The sequence below is a fragment of the Pristiophorus japonicus genome, chromosome 1 (assembly GCF_044704955.1).
Source record: "Pristiophorus japonicus isolate sPriJap1 chromosome 1, sPriJap1.hap1, whole genome shotgun sequence".
Lineage (NCBI taxonomy): Eukaryota > Metazoa > Chordata > Chondrichthyes > Pristiophoridae > Pristiophorus > Pristiophorus japonicus.
Window position 1 is genome coordinate 340034251 of NC_091977.1, and position 13555 is coordinate 340047805.

At 42.8% G+C, this 13555-nt stretch overlaps 1 protein-coding gene across 8 annotated transcripts in view; it reads left to right on the forward strand.

Moving 5' to 3' along the window:
• The window catches only part of LOC139273173 (TPR and ankyrin repeat-containing protein 1-like), a 129513-nt gene extending 116887 nt beyond the window's left edge, over positions 1-12626 (forward strand). For all 8 annotated transcript variants that reach the window (XM_070889711.1, XM_070889719.1, XM_070889728.1 and 5 more), the window contains 3 exons: positions 1247-4299; positions 8324-8419; positions 12489-12626. In XM_070889711.1, coding sequence (XP_070745812.1) covers positions 1247-4299; positions 8324-8419; positions 12489-12610 — 3271 coding nt within the window. In that variant the 3' untranslated portion in view covers positions 12611-12626. The remainder of the gene's footprint in view (positions 1-1246; positions 4300-8323; positions 8420-12488) is intronic.
• Positions 12627-13555: the final 929 nt, after the last annotated feature.

Below are 13555 nucleotides of genomic sequence, written 5' to 3' on the forward strand. Positions count from 1 at the left end.
TGTCCAAGATTATTGCTTCTAGAAGTTTCCCCACCGGCGATGTTATGCCGACTGGTTGGTGGTTACCTGGTTTATTCCTCTCCCCTTTTTTTGAACAAGGGTGTGACTTTTGCAACCCACCAGTCTTCTGGCATCAATGCCATATCCAAGGAGGATTGGAAGATTGTGGCCAGAGCTTCTGCTATTTCCATCTTTACTTCCCTCAGTAACCTAGGATGCATCCCATCTGGCTCATGGGAACATCATCACCTGCAAGTTCCCCTCCAAATTACACACCATCCTGACGTAGAAGTATATCACTGTTCCTTCATCGTAAATGCTGCCCTTGCCAGTGACGTCCACATCCCATAAATGGAAAAAAAAAAGACAGGTGACTTTTCTACCTTGAGCGCTGCCAACCATTGTAGTATCTCTTTATCTATTTTTATTGTATCCAATTTCTCTACCACCTCCCCCTTTACTGTCACATTGGCAGCATCCTCTTTTCTAGTAACAATAGATGCTTTGGGCTGGATTTTTGGTTTGTTGCTGCCTCTGTTTTTGCGCCGGAGGGGCGGCATTGTCGGCGGTAAGCTCTTTCGGCCGGGCAGCCAGCTTCCCACACCCAGCTGGGGTTTTTGGTGCTGGTTTCGGCGTGGCGCGGATTGCTGCCCGAAAGAGGCGAGCCGGTATAAAACGCCCCTGGTTGCGACACCGGCTCGATTTTTGGCTCCCGCCCGACCCATAGCACTCCGTGGAGCAACATGCTGAGACCGCCTGCGAAAGCAGACATTCCGACCTGTAGCGGCTGCAGTGAGATAATGCCAACCAGGTAAGTGTGATTGTTTTTTATTTTGTTTTTGTTGTGATTTATGTTGTGGTGGCGTGGGTTATTTATTGGGAATGTTTTTGGTGGTTTTTTTTTTTCTCCCCAGGCCCCTCTCGGAGCGCTCCGAGCCCGGCTGATTAGCTTGGGATTTTCGCTTGCTCAGCTGGCCGAACAGCTGGAGAGGTGTGCAACGCCTTGCTTAGCGCTCTGCCCCACACTCAGAGCCCAGCTGCCGAATATTGCTGACTGAGGTGCAAACTGTTCCAGGCGCAAACTTTACCACCCCAAAATGAGCAAAGCTAAAAATCCAGCCCTAAATGTTTTCCGATCGATCAGTTTTTAAAAAAATGTGCATTCATACTTCTGCTTTACACACAGATAAATCCCCACACTGCACATACATGTTAACATACAAGTCTTTCTGTTTTTCAATTCCAGATTTGAAGACATACTTTGTAAAAAGAATCAGCCTTTCACAAAGCTTCCATATTCTGTGGATCAGTTCCGTTTAGAGGCTGCTGCCAAGTATCTGAGGGAGAACAAACTCACTGAAATGATGGACCCCCTGTCTTACCTTGACCCTGAAGACCAGCTAGTTTTCCTGAAGTCAAACAAGTGTTTGCCTCAAGCAGCTGAGCTCTTGAAAAGCCAGAGGCGGGAGGAGGAAGCTGCCATTTTGATGCGGGAGCATGGAAAACTCCAAGATGCAGCAAGGCTTTCAAATAAGAAGGAATTTCAAGCTGAATGTCTTGTTGCTGCAGCCCGAGTGGGACTACTCAAAGAAAGAAAAGGAGAAGAGATAAGTGCCTTAGACAGAAAAAGTATCCAAGAAATGCTAGATGAAGCGACCAGTCTCTTCAATGTCAGAAAACAGCAGTCCTCTGATATAGCAGAAGCCATGCTACTGAAAGGCCTCTTAAATAAAGAGACTAATCTGATCGTAGGCGCTTTTGACATGTTTGTTAGTGAAAATAACAGTGCTGGAGCTGTGGAGAGCCTCTTTTATTTACTACAACAAGACCCTAAGGCTTCATCAGATTTTGATCAGTCATTGACTTGTCTGGAGATGTTGGTGCAGTTGGTGAAAGCTCTTGAAAATCGCCAGAACAATGCTGAGAAAGAGATGGTCAAAGCTTGCTATGCATTTTTTGGAATTTTACCAGTGGATGTTAAGTACAGTAGAATTCCACTTTACGAAGGAGTGAGGTTTTTGCAGCTGGATTTTGACCCAGATCTAAATGAGAAGCAAGGCAGCTTTTACAGATGTGAAGTAAAAGAAGTTAGGATCTTGCTACAGAGGCACTTACTGCTTCGCCTCTGTGACTTTGCTGAAAAAATTAAGTCAGCGGGACAGAATGTTCCAGATGTTTGTCCAAAGTTTATATGTGGCTTGCCTTGTAAGTCTTCTTCCTGTCAAGATCATCATAGGTCGTTGAAAAGGTATGAAGCAAAGTATTCACTTGAAGCCAAGCTGTATCTGACCGTTTTGAATGGATTGTTGCTGGAAGCCAAACAGTTCTATCCTAAAGAGACCTTTCCAGAAGTTGAGAAAATTGGAGATATTCTCACTGGATACCCATATGCTTTATGCACCTCTCTACTGAATGCTTTTTACCCAAAACATTTTCATCTGAGTGTTATATCCACGAACCCTAGTGCTTGCTGGGATGTTTTGGGATTAGTGAGGAAGATTAAATATCACAGTTTCAGGTCTGTTCTGAGGGAGTACATATCTTCTAGTTTCGAATGTGCTACAGTTCAGAAACGAAGAGAATCAACAGATCTGTGGCTACAGGCCCAACAGGTTTACCTTCTAACTTGTGACTACTTCAAGAAGATGGAAGACCTGCTCTCAAAAGAAGAACAAGCCTACGACTCTGAACGAAGGAGATGTGGCAAGGGTACGGACGTTCAAGACAAAAGGAGGAAACAAAGAGCCCTAAAAGGCAAGCTTGGGATGGTGCCTACTGACACACTACATTTATGTATTTTCAGGCTGCTACTTTTGTCTATGAAGGATTTCTATGAATACTCAGACCCAGAGCAGTGCATTCACAACTTCTTCCGGTTCATGAATGTACTAGTTAAGAGATGTGTTAATCCCCTCATCCCAAGTATAGCTAACACTGTCACAGTGCTTGAATTCCAGTTTGTTTTATGTTGTTCTATCCTTATGCGTCTCACAACGAACCTAAATGTCTGTCTCCCAAGGAGCTTTATAGCTCTTCTTCATTACTGGAACTTCATGTTCAAAGGACAAATCAGACACAATAAGGCCAAAGATACCTTTAGCATCATAAATGAATACAAACCAAAAGATTTTCCCAGGACGATTGATAAAATGAAGCAACATTTGTCCTACTTGGTCAGCGTCTTGTGTGGTGAGCAGAACGAAAACTTCAATGTTCTTCTGGATGCCTTCAGTGATCCAGATTACACTTCATCAGGAGAGGCAGAGAGGACAGTGGTTCTGTGCCTGGTGATGTTGATAAATGCAAGACACGTTCTGGAACCTTGGACAGAGAAGGTGATCAGATACAGCTTCAAGGAGGTGGAGAAAAAGTTGAGAAAAATTACCCAAGACCATGAGTCAAAGGTTCCAGCAAGACTCGTAGATCTTGTTGGAAAAGTTAATAGAGCACAGCGTGTTATAGATGTGGTCACCACCCTTCAGGAGTTACTGAGTAAGAGAGATGATGAGTATTTGCATGACTGCGTCTGGAAATGGGATCACCACTCTGGCCCTGGCTCAGTGCGGGGTATTTATTTTCGGAACATTCATACTGAAAGATTTTCTGATGAGTATCCAACAAAAATCGATGAGATTGTACTCATCCCAGAGGAAGACCACGGTCCTCCTGACGTTGCTCAGTATCTTGAAGAAAAAGACGATCGTCTCCAGGACATGGCTTCTAAATTGCAGAAAGCCATCGTGAGAAGGAAATGGCAGTGTTTACTGCACGTAATTAGTGTCTGCAAATACTTGCTAACGCTCTCGACACAAGCAGTTTCAGATACTGCCCAACTAAGGGAAGAGGTGCCCAGCAGCTTCAGAGAGGCCCAAGTAGACAAGACACAGTGCGATATTTGTGGAGCAAAATTTGCTAGAGGCCCTAAAAGGTATGCCGACCTTCGTCGAGAGCAGAAATGTGAGGAAGCTACTACCCAGATCTCAGAAAACTGGGAAGAGAATGAAGATGAAGAAGAAAGTGAAACTTTGTGCTTGCGCGAATGTTTTGAAACCCATGTCCGCCTTGAAGAGCACAAAAAGAAAGAAGCTGCTTACAGTGCTTACTTGGCTTACTTCAGAGGATCTGTGGAGCCTGTCATGGATAGAGGCAGGAGTGTGCTACACTGTCTTGAGGAATTGGCGACAGATCACTTGACACCTAAAGAACTATCGAAAGTGAGGTGTGGAAAACTGAAGAGCAGTATTGATGCAATTGTACATTCAATAGACCATATCTATAACCAAAAGACCTGGGTAAAAGGTAGTGTATTTCTCTTTAGAATTGGCTATCTTTTTCCTCATTGTTCCCCTTGAACTGGACAATATGCTTTCAAGGAAAAATAACTTTTCCTACCTCTAGATTTTTTTTCTTGAGAATGCACTTTGATTTGTAGTTTCCTAATTTATTGTTGACTGCTTAATCATAGAATCTTACAGTGCAGAGGGATGCCAGTTGACCCATCATGTTTGTGTTGGCTCTTTGAAAAAGCTATTCAATTAGTCCTGCTCTTTCTCCATAGCCCTGCAATTTTTTTCTTTTCAAGTATATATCCAATTCACTTTTTTGAAAGTTATTATTGAATCTGCTTCCATCACCCTTTCAGGCAGTGCAATCCAGATCATCATAACTCGCAACATCAAAATAATTATCCTCTTCTCCCCTCCGGTCCTTTTGCCAATTACCTTAAACTGGTATTCTCTGGTCACCGGCCCTCCTGCAAATGAAAACAGTTTCTCCTTATTTGACGAGAGAAGTTGGGATTGTTCTCCTCAGAGCAAAGAAGATTAAGGGGAGATTTAATAGAAGTATTCAAAATTGAGGGGTTTTGATGGAGTCGGTAGGCAGCAACTTCTTCCGCTGTCGGGAGGATTGGTGACCAAAGGACACAGATTTAAGATCATTGCCAATAAAGCCGGGGGAGATGAGGTGGTGGAAGCAGATTCAATAGTAACTTTCAAAAGGGAACTGGATCTATATTTATAAAAGAAAAGTTTGTAAGGCAATGGGGAAAGGGCAGTGGAGTGGGACTAATTGGTAAATCTTTCAGCGAGCTGGCACAGGCACGATAGGCTGAATGACCACCTTCTGCCCTGTATCATTCTACGATTAAATTTCATCTGCCATGTGTCTACCTCTTTCACCAGTCTCAACTCTTGGTTGAATATTTTCATATTTGATTGTTCATTGTCCAATTCCATAACTACTTTACATCTAATAATATTATGATCACTGTTCTCCAAATGCTTTCTCACTGAAACATGTTCCATAGCCCCACTTCATTCCCCAAAAACTAGATCCATAATATCATTAATGCAGCAGGACAGCACCCCAACAGGGAGAGGAATTGCACAGCAAAATACCGAAGGCCATTTGGGCAGAGTATTTTGGGCAGAGATGGGGGGTGGTGGGGAGCAGGTAAGCAGGGAGCAGGGTTGGGGGGGGTGGGGTGGGGAGAGAGAGGAAGTTATGAGAAAGGGGTTTAGAAATTAAACTGCAGAGCGCAGAGTAGCTGAATGTTCTGCCACCAATGATGGGGCAAACCCATGTTTTGATAGCCAAGGTATTTGCAGAGAAAATCATGCAGCCAGTTGCCCGTGGAAATAGGCAGAAGGTTCCGACAAGTATGGTGCAAGTTAAAGCAAATTAAAACGTTATGTTCAGTCAGTGTCTTCAAATATTAGTCCAATAAATTGTGATAATGAATCTGGGAAGGTCAAAGGGAAAGACTCTGGCTTTTTGAAACTATGTACTTCAGTCTCCATTTGCGCATGACCGATTAACTGGGCTGTTCTAACCCACGTCTGGTTGATCAGAAACACTGATTAGTTTTCATAGGCTGGCATTTAAAATATTCCAATGAATGAATTTCTTTAAAAATGATTATAACTTTAATAATAAGTGTTAGTTTTCAAAAAATAAGAGAACTTCCAAGTCAGTGTGGAAAGAGATTCAACAAGCTTCTTGGCTTAATAAATAAATTAAATTGGGACAATGCTGCCATCAAGCTCAAATAACTGGAGGTACCTTCAGCGCTGAATCTAATTTATTTGTGACTCAGTATTTTACAGTGCTGAAGCAATAATTCAGCCCATCACTCCTGTGCTAGCTCTCAAATTCTTTATTCATTCTCTGGCAAGGCCGACATGTATTGCCCAACCGTAGTTGCCTTGTACAACTGCGTGGCTTGCTAGGCTACTTTAGAAGGCAGTTGAGTGTCAACCATGTTGGGTGTAGGACTGAGTCACATATAGACCATACTGGGTAAGGACTGCAGGTTTTCTTCTCGAGGACATTAGTGAACCACTTGGGTTTTTATGACAATCTTGACACTCTTACTGATACCAGTCATTGTATTTTGTTGCAGGGTGTCATAGCATGAGAAATCACTCACCTTAATCATTAATAACATGCACAGTTATATAATTGTTGCCTTCAAGCGGTGGCATAGATCATTGGTATTCCAATGTGTGGATCACTCACTGGCTGCAATTTCCCTTATTGTGTTTTTTTCAATTCTCTTGATAGGAGGCACCCAGAGGAGACCAAATGCTTCTCCTGAGGGTGGGATGATCAGTGGGCATGGTGTATTTTTGTGTGTCTTTTGATGGCTGGAAAGGGCTAAGCAGTGAGTTGGCTGTCAGCATTATTGGGGATCATGTTGCCATTTTTGGGAGAAAGGGAGGAGAGAGGTTGACACATCTAAAGGAACATGGCAGGGGGGAGGGTACATGGGGAGGGGGGGGGGTAGTTAGTAAATATTAAAGAGCTAAAATATTAAACAAAAAATACTTGCTCACCGACCGTTTAGCTGTAATAATTTAATATTTAAAGTGAATTTCTTTACAATAATATTTAAAGTGAATTTCTTTACAATAATAAGGCCTAAGCAATTAAAATACCAGTTCATTCAATGAAAGTGAAGAGTCTACATTTTAATGGTCTCATTGCCATAAGTTAATGTGTACGTAGGATGAGGAAAAGCCATAAGGCCCATTTGGGCTTGCCCATTTTTTGCTGGACTCATTCCCACCCTTTTCCTCCCCTTCCCAGCTGGGGAAAAGGGACAAAAAGAGACTCGTCGCCATTTCAGGAATTCTCTGACAAAACTTCCTCTCTGACCCCTCAAAGCTGATCAGACCAGCCTATTGGTTATTACCAGAATTCCACTTTTCTGCTGCCCTGACCATGCATTTTTCCAAAAATCCATTTAACATCTGGAAGGACTGTAAGGAGTCAGTCTTCAGAACCACATCTGGAATCCACTGGTCCATCAACCTCAGGAAAAGTAAAACTTCTGCATATCCAGCCTCATTCCCTGCTTTATTAATTTAAATGGATGGCCTCTACTTCCACCAGGCCTATCATCTCAAATAATCTAGCAAGTTGTACATTATTGATGCCCTTAATCATTTTAAACATCTGAATCGGATCCCCTCCAAAACACAAAGTTTGTCATCGTTCAATGCACACAGGCCAAGGATAATCTTAGTCGCCTCTAACATCTCCAGAGCCATAGTGAGTTTCTTGAGGTGTGGGACGGGGGGTGGTGGGGAGCGTGGCAAAAGGGTACACAGTTCTCCAAATGAAGTCTCACCACAGCCTTATATAACCAAGTTCAGCTTGGAATTGTTGTGGATTAGTTTAAAGGTCAGCCCAATTGTGAATCCAGTTTGGAGTCGGTCAGCGCAGGAAAGATTCTACACTTCCCCATAATAGTGACACGTGGTTAGTTAAGAGCTGCCACATATTGCACCACAGAGTAGTGTTTTGAGTCCTCCATTTCATTTGTACCATAATGGGGAAGTAAAGATTAGGTACCTCCCTACAGAGAAAGAGCCTATTGCCCTGGGATACTGTTACCAACTGAGTAGTCAGCTTTAGTGTAGTACTGGGCAGATGTGGAAGCAGCTTTCAACCCCTTCCTCTTAGCTGGTACAGTACAACGTCTGAAATCCGAAATCCTCAGGACCGAAACCGTGCTGGATTTCGGACCCTGCCGCAGACCGAATCCGTGCTGGATTTCGGACCCTGCCGCAGACCGAATCCGTGCTGGATTTCGGACCTCGCCAATCCTCCGCACCGCGCCGAAATATCCGGTTTTCGGACAATTCCGTTTTTCGGAGTTCCGGATTCGGGATGTTATAGGTGCATACCAGTGAGGGGGAAATAGCATTAAAAATCTCCTTTAATTGGGTCTTTTAGTTCAGCCAGAAGTCTATAAATTTAGTATTAGATGTATGGGATATCTATATAACTAATCTGTTTGTCTTTATACATCCCGTAGGTGAGGAGATATTGTCACAGGAAATTGATGCTCTTAAGGAAATTGTAGATGAAGCTGAAACGTGGCAGAAGCGATCCCTCTACCTGAGTAATGACGGTATGTTTAAATAATTAGCAATAGTAAATGACACAATAAGTAATACTGTAACTGAGCACGTTAGTGTGTTAGGGCCCATTGCTATACAATGGCCATTGTAAAAGATGTTTCGTTTAAAATGATTATCATGGAGGAGAGTTTTTATTATGATTAGATGTACTATATATTCCTCAAAAACAGTAAGGATCTTGAAACAGTGAGATTAAGCATTCATAGATTTTTATGCATATAGCACATGCCATGTTATTTTTAAACACACACTTAAAAGATAGTTCAGGTACAGCATCTGAAATCTGGGAACCTTGGAACCGAATCCGTGCCGGATTTCGGACCTCACCGCCTGCCGATCCTCCGCCGCTCGTTGATTCTCACCGATTCACTCCGCTCGACGATTCCCACGGTCCCCCGGCACCTCACTTTTTACTGGTTTCCTTGTCCCTCGCTACCCAATGTCACCATCATGGCCGCCTCAAAAATGTCCGGTTTTCGGAATTCTGGATTTGGGACATTGTACCTGTACTTACAACCACACCTGACTGTCGTAGACATAAACATGTTACAGTTCTGGTCGCAGTATTTTAGCTGATTAAACCCTTTTAGATCCAAATTCCTCTCTGCTACTTTTTCTACATTTCTCTCACCTTGTCTTGTCTACATGACAATCTACACATTTCTGCATTACATGATTATACTAAAAGTAAATATACAACTTCATACAAGAATCCAATTGGCCTTACCAGTAACTTCAGTTGATGAGCTGGTTTTTTTACTAATAATCTCTTTTTCTATTGGGCTAACGAGATCAGTATAATTCCCTTACTTATTTTATCTATAGTTTTGCTTTTGTTGCATATAATTGCTATTCCATCAAGTGAAACCTTTAATTATAAGTATGTCTTTGATTCTGTAATGTTTGGCACCAGCTAATTCCTTCCTTCTACAGCAACCCCAATTAGAAAGGTAAAATAGTTACCCAGATGTTGTTGCACCCATGATCAGTTGTACAATCTCCTTGAAACCTCGGAGCCGATATTCAGTGGCACATCTGTAAGTTTCCTTATTAAGCAGGTGATAACTTCATAGTGAAACCTACCAGTGCTGTAGGATCAGTCTCCGTTCACATGGTCAGTACTTCAAAACTGAATCATACTTCCCTGCTTAACAAACAAAGGCTAAAAGCTAACATTACACCAACAGAAAGCACAATTATTAACAGTATTCTCTTTCGCAGACTTCGAGTCAGTCTAATTAACTCTTTCTTCACCATTATTATTCTGGCTCCCACGTTAGCTGACATTGTTAACGGTTCACTCTCCTCATGTGCAGTCCCCCTCTTCCCTCAAATCTGTCGTCATCACCCCTCTCCTCAAAAAAACAACCCTCGATACCCCTATCCTTGCAAACTAGCACCCCATCTCCAACTCCCGTTCCTCTCCAAAGTTCTTCATCGTGTTGTCGACTTAGAAATCCGTGCCCATCTTTCCCACAATTCCGTGTTTGAATCACTCCAATCCGGTTTCCGTGCCTGCCACAGTACTGAAACAGTTCTCATCAAAATCACAAATTACATCCTTTGTGACTGTGACAAAGGCAAACTACCCCTCCTTGTCTTTCTTGACTTGTCTGCAGCCTTTGACACGGTTGACCACTCTATCCTTCTTCAACTGTGTCCAGCTGGGTGGGACTGCACTCGCCTGGTTCCATTACTATCTATCTAATCGTAGCCAGAGAATCACTTGCAATGGTTTCTCTTCCTGCCCTCACATCGTTACCTCTGGTGTCCCCCAAGGATCTATCCTTGGCCGGCTCCTATTTCTCATCTACATGTTGCCCCTTGGCGACATCATCCTGATGTCAGTATCCACATGTACGCTGATGAAACCCAGCTCTACCTCACCACCACTTCTCTTGACCCCTTCGCAGTCTCTAAATTGGCAGACTGCTTGTCCGACATCCAGTTCCGGATGAGCAGAAATTTTCTCTAATTGAATATTGGCTAGATCGAAGCCATTGTTTTCGGTCCCTGCCACAAACTCCGTTCCCTAGACACTGACTCCATCCCTCTCCCCAACTCCTATCTGTAGCTGAACCAGACTGTTCGCAACCTTGGTGTCATATTTGACCCTGAAATGAGCTTTCAACCACATATCTGCAGCATAACTCAGACCACCGATTTCCACCTCTGTAACATCGCCCGTCTCCGCCCTTGCCTCAGTTCATCCGCTGCTGAAGCCATCATCCATGCCTTTGCTACCTCTAAACTTGACTATTCCAACGCACTCCTGGCTGGCCTCCCACATTCTACCCTATGTAAGCTAGAGGTGATGCAAAACTTGGCTGCCTGTGTCCGAACTCTCACCAAGTCCTGCTCACCCATCAACCCTGTGCTCGCTGACCTACATTGGCTCCCGGTTAAGCAATGTCTCGATTTCAGAATTCGCATTTTTATTTTCAAATCCCTCCATGGCCTCACCCCTCCCTATCTCTGTAATCTCCTCTAGCCCCACAACCCCCCCCCCCCCCCCCAACCGAGATATCTGTGCTCCTCCAATTCTGCCCTCCTGAGCATCACTGATTATACTCGCTCAACCTTTGGTGGCCGTGCCTTCTGTTGCCTAGGCCCAAGCTCTGCAATTCCCTGCCTAAACCTCTCCGCCTCTATTTGCTCCTTCAAGACACTCCTTAAAACAGACCTCTTTTGGTCACCTGCGCTAATTTCTACTTGTATGGCTCGGTGTCAAATTTTTATTGCATAATACTCCTGTGAAGCGCCTTGGGATGTTTCACTACGTAAAGGCAATATATTAATACAAGTTGTTTTATTATTAAAAATCTCTAGTTAGTACTTAATGGAAACCAATATTGATAAAGTCCAGTTTTTGATGAAATAATTATAATTGATCTCAATGCTGTTTGTCGGACTGTGCTGTGTGCTAACTAGCTGTCACCTTTGCCTAAATAGCATTAGTAATTTCATTTCAAGTGTAATTTATTGGCTGTGATAGACTTTGGGATGTCTTAAAGGACAGATTCTTACTTTCGAAAAGTAGCCTCAGTCACAGCAACAGGAAACACTGGGTAAAGATACATGTGTAATGTCCACAATTATTTGGCTCAACTAGATCCCAATCCAGACAGACTACTTGACAATCAGTAGAATCCTGTACTGAAAAATATTGCACTACTGCTGCTCTTTTACTCGGTGACAGTATTTCAAACAGCATTGCAATGTCACCTGGATAATACCCTGCATGTTCATGGAAATCATCATTTAATTGAGAGTTGTATCATGATCACCCATCTCTGATTACAGCCGAATTGTCGCAGACCGATATGTTCTTTGTCATTTCAATGAGAATTTTAAACTACCTGGAAGGTCAGTTGCCTTCAGAAAAATTGCCATTACGGTGCCTTTGCCCAGTGTTTTCAGTCGCTGTCTCTCTTTGCCCAGTGTTTCCAGTCAGTGTCTCTTTGCCCAGTGTTTCCAGTCAGTGTCTCTTTGCCCAGTGTTTCCAGTCAGTGTCTCTTTGCCCAGTGTTTCCAGTCAATGTCTCTTTGCCCAGTGTTTTCAGTCGCTGTCTCTCTTTGCCCTGTGTTTCCAGTCAGTGTCTCTTTGCCCAGTGTTTCCAGTCAGTGTCTCTTTGCCCAGTGTTTCCAGTCAGTGTCTCTTTGCCCAGTGTTTTCAGTCGCTGTCTCTCTTTGCCCTGTGTTTCCAGTCAGTGTCTCTTTGCCCAGTGTTTCCAGTCAGTGTCTCTTTGCCCAGTGTTTCCAGTCAGTGTCTCTTTGCCCAGTGTTTCCAGTCAGTGTCTCTTTGCCCAGTGTTTCCAGTCAATGTCTCTTTGCCCAGTGTTTCCAGTCAATGTCTCTTTGCCCAGTGTTTCCAGTCAATGTCTCTTTGCCCAGTGTTTCCAGTCAATGTCTCTTTGCCCAGTGTTTCCAGTCAATGTCTCTTTGCCCAGTGTTTCCAGTCAGTGTCTCTTTGTCCAGTAGGCACGTTTAACAATGTGCATCAGAACTGATATGTTGGTTGCGTTAAACTTCTCATGTGCTTTCAATAATATTTTGCAAGGAGTTGAAGTTAACCAGAACACAGCTGATTTTGAAGAAGGCTTGGAAGACTGCCAAGAAAATTTCGATGAATTACGCTGCAAGAAAAAAAAGAAGTGCTCCAAAAAAAGGCGAAGGCACTAGCTTGGGGCCAGACTTGTACAGGGGGGGTGGGGGGATGGGGGTAGGAGATGATCAGAATTTCACCATGTACCAGCTTTCATTAATCACATGCAGCTCTTTGATCCTGCAGATTGAATGCAGACACATCATTCTGCATTTGCTAATAATTATATACTTGGATAATTGTTAGATCTCTTTTTGCTACTTTCTACCAACTTCAGCATCTGTGTTGGATGAGCCCCTCACAAAGGCCAGGCTTTCTCAACTTTTTCAAACACTAACCTGATGTATTCCTTTGCCAAGATAGTATGTTTAATTTCCCATTTCTTTTTACAACAGTTTACATCTTTTGGTAATTATCTTGTCCTTGGCATTCTAATGAGGTGTACTATTGATGCCCCTTAAAAAAAAAACATCAAAACACAATAGACCTATTCATATCAATATTTTCTTTCTCATCCTTGAAAAAGGGGGTGTTGTTGAATATCTATGTTTGGATCGAAGGGAAATTTGCTGGTAGGAGTTAGTGCGACTGATGAACTGCAAGACTTGTGCCGCTGCACCTCTGAACCAGTCCTGCCGATGAGGTGATACATGCTCACTGTTAAACAAAATCATCTCACAGACATGACCAAAAGGATGTTAACATTGCTGGTCATTTTTAACTTTTGATAATTTTTTTACAGCAGGGATACTGATCTCTCCTCAAATGCTCATTCAGTGTACTACCACCAAATGTCGGTGCCGTCTCGTGTTGGTACAGAGCTGATGTTTTCTGCATTGTTTGACATTTTATTTCTCATTATTGCACCTCAATTTACAAAAGGCTGTTGTATTTGAAATTTTACATTGATTTGTTGGTATGTTTCTCAAAAATCAAAGATGGAAGCACTGTATGTTTTATCATTGAAGTATGATTGTAATATTTACCCTGTATGAATTTAGTTTTTGTATTCTTTATGAAGT